The 4,490-nt window shown below is 34.8% G+C and overlaps 2 protein-coding genes across 4 annotated transcripts; both read left to right on the top strand.

Moving 5' to 3' along the window:
• LOC104722294 (peptidyl-prolyl cis-trans isomerase FKBP16-1, chloroplastic-like) lies at positions 1,223 to 2,922 on the top strand. 3 transcript variants are annotated; one of them, XR_757174.2, is made up of 8 exons: positions 1,223 to 1,353; positions 1,464 to 1,661; positions 1,877 to 1,911; positions 2,023 to 2,116; positions 2,221 to 2,281; positions 2,363 to 2,408; positions 2,488 to 2,577; positions 2,672 to 2,700. XR_757174.2 is itself a non-coding variant. In XM_010440434.2 (8 exons), the coding sequence occupies exons 1-8, from the start codon at positions 1,301 to 1,303 to the stop codon at positions 2,747 to 2,749; spliced, it is 636 nt and encodes a 211-aa protein (XP_010438736.1). In that variant the 5' UTR covers positions 1,225 to 1,300; the 3' UTR covers positions 2,750 to 2,922. The 3 variants fall into 3 exon arrangements, 2 of the variants coding, with proteins under 2 accessions (XP_010438736.1, XP_010438737.1); XM_010440434.2 differs by having other exon boundaries at positions 1,225 to 1,353; positions 2,507 to 2,577; positions 2,672 to 2,922; XM_010440435.2 differs by having other exon boundaries at positions 1,225 to 1,353; positions 1,467 to 1,661; positions 2,507 to 2,577; positions 2,672 to 2,922.
• LOC104727732 lies at positions 3,236 to 4,309 on the top strand. Its single transcript, XM_019231792.1, has 2 exons — positions 3,236 to 3,438; positions 4,018 to 4,309. The coding sequence occupies exons 1-2, from the start codon at positions 3,236 to 3,238 to the stop codon at positions 4,307 to 4,309; spliced, it is 495 nt and encodes a 164-aa protein (XP_019087337.1).

Consider the following 4,490-nt stretch of genomic DNA (forward strand, 5'->3'; position numbering starts at 1 on the left):
GAAATCTTGTGAAATATCTTCAAATATACAATTTTGGAAATAGTTGAGTAGAAGTAAGAAATTAACTATAGAATATGCTAATAAGATGCTAGTGTGTTTATGAGCGTGAGAGTAGTATCTAGAAATTTTCAATTGTAATTCAAAGTCTAAATTATATGATATAGAAATAATTAATTGCTCGATAATGTTAATGAAATATGTTTCCAAAAATATAAGGTAATCCAAAATATGGGTAAATTATTGTCCAATTTTATGAAATATTGTGTTTAATACATTTATTCAATTTCTATAGATGTTACATTGCGATTATGCAACAAAATGATTATATATATCCGATATCAATTTTGATTTTGATGGGATTTTTAGTTAGGATTTTGTTATTTTGTCAATATTTTAAAAGACTGATTTTGTAATTTAGTATAATTTAAAGGATAAAATATTAAATATACTTCAAAAATGTTAATATAAATGATATATCAAAAGTTCCATCAGACTTGATCATAATATTTGGATTTAAAAGTGAAATCTGAAAGAGTAAATACCTGATATGTGCTTGCGATGTGCCCAATGTGGTTTATAACCTGCAAAGAGTTTCTTTGAATATATATAGAAAGATTTAGAAGATACTAATGATCAGAGAATTTCTTTGAATATATATAGAAAGATCTAGAAGATCCTAATGATCGGAAAAGATATTCTAAATATATTATAAAGATTTGTATATATATGATATGATTCTATTAGTTAGACAATTATGTTAATTCATTTCCTATATAAATGTATCTCTAAGTACCTTCATTCTCATGAGAGTAAATATTAATTATTTTATTCCTAAACTCTCATCATATTCTATTATGGTATCAAATCCACGATGATCTAAGCTATGTATTGTTCATTTTTGTTTTTAAGCCAATTAGTTCATCAATAAATTGAATTTAAGTCAGGCCGAGCCCTACACCAATTCATATGACACGTTCATACTGGACCTCAAATTTTTAAGGCCCATTTTACTATTTTTTTTAAAAAAATTAATAAATTAAAAATAATAATAGATCCATAGTTAGTAAAAAGCCCCATAAATATTTAAAAAAACCCCAAAATTAGCAAACAAAACTTTAAAGTTAGCAAAAAAAACCTGGTAATTAATATTAATAAAATAATCAAGAAAATCCACAAAAATAATTTTTAAAAAGATATTATTAAACAAAAAAAGCTCCATAAATTAACCGTAGATGATCTCTCTCTCTCTTCTTCTCTTATCCACTATCTAGAGCAGCAGAGACGATTGACGACGTTTGCTATGGCTATGGAGATTGCTCATCGTTTCATTAATTCATCATCTATGTCCTTAAGGTTTGATTTCTCTCAGCCCTTCGTAATCGCAATTTTGGGACTCAAATCGTTTCGTTTTCCGTCAATTTGAGAGTGGAGATTGAACCTGATTTTATTTTATTTTTGTTTAGTAGAGTGGGAAAATCTAGGATTAGGAGCGGCGTTTGTGGGACGGCTCGTGTTGGATTATCTTCGGTTTCGGCCGTTCATATACCAAGAAGGAGGATGTTTATGCAGCTCGCTGGGTTTGGTTCCGTCTTGACGCTTCTGGATTCTCCTCCTGGTTTAGCTGCGCCTCTTCCTGATATGAAGGACCCTCAAGTCATCAGGTAAAATTATTCTTCTCTGAGCTATCTATTTGTAGAAGATCATAATCGTGTAATTTCAATTAGGTATGCTAATTCATGTGATCTTAGTTAAGGCGATGAGTTGCAATAATCATATGGCTTTTCATGTGTAATGTGCTTGATTGTTGCATTGAGTTAGTTCCTTATCCTATGTTTTTTTTTTTTTTTTTACTTTTAATGGTGATTGAAGAGTCCAGGACGTTAAAGCTCCCAAGTGGCGTCAGGTTTCAAGGTAACTATTCTTTCTAAAGAATGATAATAGTTAAGGATTATGGTGAAACATCCAAAGAACTTTGCTATTTGTTACTTTTTGATTTCTTACTGTTAGAACTTCGTTTCTCAGAGATTATTGAAGGGGAAGGACCAGAGGCTCGTGAAGGTGACCTGGTCGAACTAAACTATGTATGTCGGCGTGCAAATGGATATTTCGTTCATAGGTGAGAGCTTTCATGTTAAACTTAAAAAAAAATTTGGTAGTTTCTTTCACTCATAGTTGATTCTATTTTTTATATTTTGTAACTCATATTGTTTCTTGATTCAGCACTGTGGACCAATTCAGTGGTGAAAGCTCTCCTGTCAAACTTATACTTGATGGAAACGATGTACATTCATCTTGCACTCAGCTTTTTTACATACAGCGATCCAATCATGGCACATACTAACAAATTGCTTTGACACGACAGGTAATTGAGGGATTAAAGGAAGTCCTGGTGGGCATGAAAGCCGGAGGTAAAAAATATGAAATAAACAAACAAGTTTCTCTGGTGTTTCGAGTAAAAAAAATTCATGTTTCTAATGACACACATAATGGCCTTTTGCGGATCCAGGGAAGCGTAGAGCATTGATACCTCCATCAGTAGGATACATAAACGAGACATTGAAGCCAATCCCCGAGGAGGTACGTATTTGGATCTTACTCTTTATCCTCCATTCCATGATCAACTTGCTACATACCTTATGTCTCAAAAACGATTCGTCTTTGTGGATTTCAGTTTGGACCACGGCGCAGTCTTCTATCGCACGCAAACGAGCCATTGGTCTTTGAGATCCAGCTCTTGAAAGTATTATGATATATTTTGTTTTCTATCATAAATCTGTAACACCAACTGCTTGGAACTACCATACGAGTTCTGCTTGAGACTTGGGTTAACGGGGAGAACCTACCTACGAGTTTCTTGAAAAAATACCACAAAATATATAAAATGTAGATTTGCTATTCATTCAAAAAAGTATACAAAAATTATTGGAAAGTTTTATATGAGAAAAAGTATTTTTGGAATATAACTTTGATTTACTCGCAAAAAAACATTGACAAAGCTTTTTGTTTCCAAAAAGAAAAAAAAAAAGACATAAACATTGACAAAGCTTAAAAGCTAAGAAACGACACCGTTGACACCGATCGACGTTACAGCATCGGTTCTCTTCTTCTTCTTCACGAATAATACTTCTCTAGCTGCGGCGTTTACTGAAACCTTAAACGTCCACGGAAAATCTCCGATCTCCGGCGTTCTGGTCTTTCATTGTTTGCTTCCCTTGAAACCAAGTTGGAAAAGAAAATGTCACAAGGATGGTTTTCGATGGGAGGAAGTAGCAGCGGAGATCAGAAGCAGGGGCAGCAGCAATCGGGTTCGTCTCTGCTCGCTGATTGGAATTCTTACGCTGCCTCGAGAGAATTCGAGGAAAGTGGCGGAAGCTTCGGCTTTGATATCGAATCCGCCGTTAGATCTGCCAATGACACTGTTTCGGGCACCTTCAGTGTGTAAGTCATCCATCGATTTTGGGATTGTATAATGCAATTAGTCACTTCAATGTGTTTATTTCGTGACTGAATCTAATAAGATTTGAGGATTTAGGTGGTAGTGAGAAGTGTGAGGTGTTAGTGAATCTGAGCAATTGAGATTTTTACTTTGTTGATTGTGGAGACATATAAGATAGATTGGGAGATGCGTTTATGAGTTTTTGCATTGTGAATTGAGTCTGAGGAGTAATTTATATCTGAGTACATGGATCTAGTTGTGTTATCTATCACTCTCTGGCATCGAAGCAATTTAGTTGCAGTTGTGACTTGTGAGTTTTCAACAATAGCAGCTCTCTTTTAAAGATTAGCTGTGTTTGTTAAGCTATGTGAACCTTATGTCTGTTATGCTACGTGCTTTTTGTTTAGCCTTTGATAAGCAGTTTTGTAGTGCAGATTTTATAGGTCTGAGAGTGTCTTGTGTTTTGCTATCAGGAATCTTCTTTTGTTTCGCTTATGAAATTCTTCTTCTTTTGTTTCGCTTATGAAATTCTTCTTCTTTATGTTGATTTTGCAATGTACCTCTGAATTTGATGAATACAGGGTTTCAAAGGGAGTTAGAGATATTCCGGGGAGCTTGCAGTCAGCAACCAGCAGTATGCCGTCAGGAAAAGCACTCATGTATTTCGGTTTATTTCTCGCAAGTGGTGTATTCTTCATATTCATTGCCTTCACAATGTTTCTTCCAGTCATGGTGCTTATGCCACAGAAATTTGCCATTTGTTTCACCATTGGATGTGGATTCATCATTGGATCGTTCTTCGCACTTCGTGGCCCACAAAATCAGCTTGCACACATGTCATCGATGGAGGTATGCTACACTATTATGTATTGAGTTTCATGCCTTAAATCCCCAAGAGTGGATTCCTTCCTCTCTTATTAATATATCTTTGTCTACTTCTCCAGAGGCTTCCTTCAACCCTAGGTTTCATTGCCACCATGGTTGGTACCATATACGTATCGATGGTTCTCCACAGCTACATTCTCTCAGTGCTCTTCTCTGTGTTACAGGTACT

This window comes from Camelina sativa, chromosome 11 (genome assembly GCF_000633955.1).
Source record: "Camelina sativa cultivar DH55 chromosome 11, Cs, whole genome shotgun sequence".
NCBI lineage: Eukaryota > Viridiplantae > Streptophyta > Magnoliopsida > Brassicales > Brassicaceae > Camelina > Camelina sativa.

Bases quoted from the DNA above. Each gene is read 5' to 3' on its own strand.
- LOC104722294 (XM_010440434.2), top strand. From the start codon at position 1,301: ATGGCTATGGAGATTGCTCATCGTTTCATTAATTCATCATCTATGTCC. The intron at 1,354-1,463 runs GTTTGATTTCTC...ATTTTTGTTTAG, and splicing joins TCATCATCTATGTCCTTAAG to TAGAGTGGGAAAATCTAGGA. The intron at 2,409-2,506 runs GTAAAAAATATG...TTGCGGATCCAG, and splicing joins GGTGGGCATGAAAGCCGGAG to GGAAGCGTAGAGCATTGATA.
- LOC104727732 (XM_019231792.1), top strand. From the start codon at position 3,236: ATGTCACAAGGATGGTTTTCGATGGGAGGAAGTAGCAGCGGAGATCAG. The intron at 3,439-4,017 runs GTAAGTCATCCA...TGATGAATACAG, and splicing joins GTTTCGGGCACCTTCAGTGT to GGTTTCAAAGGGAGTTAGAG.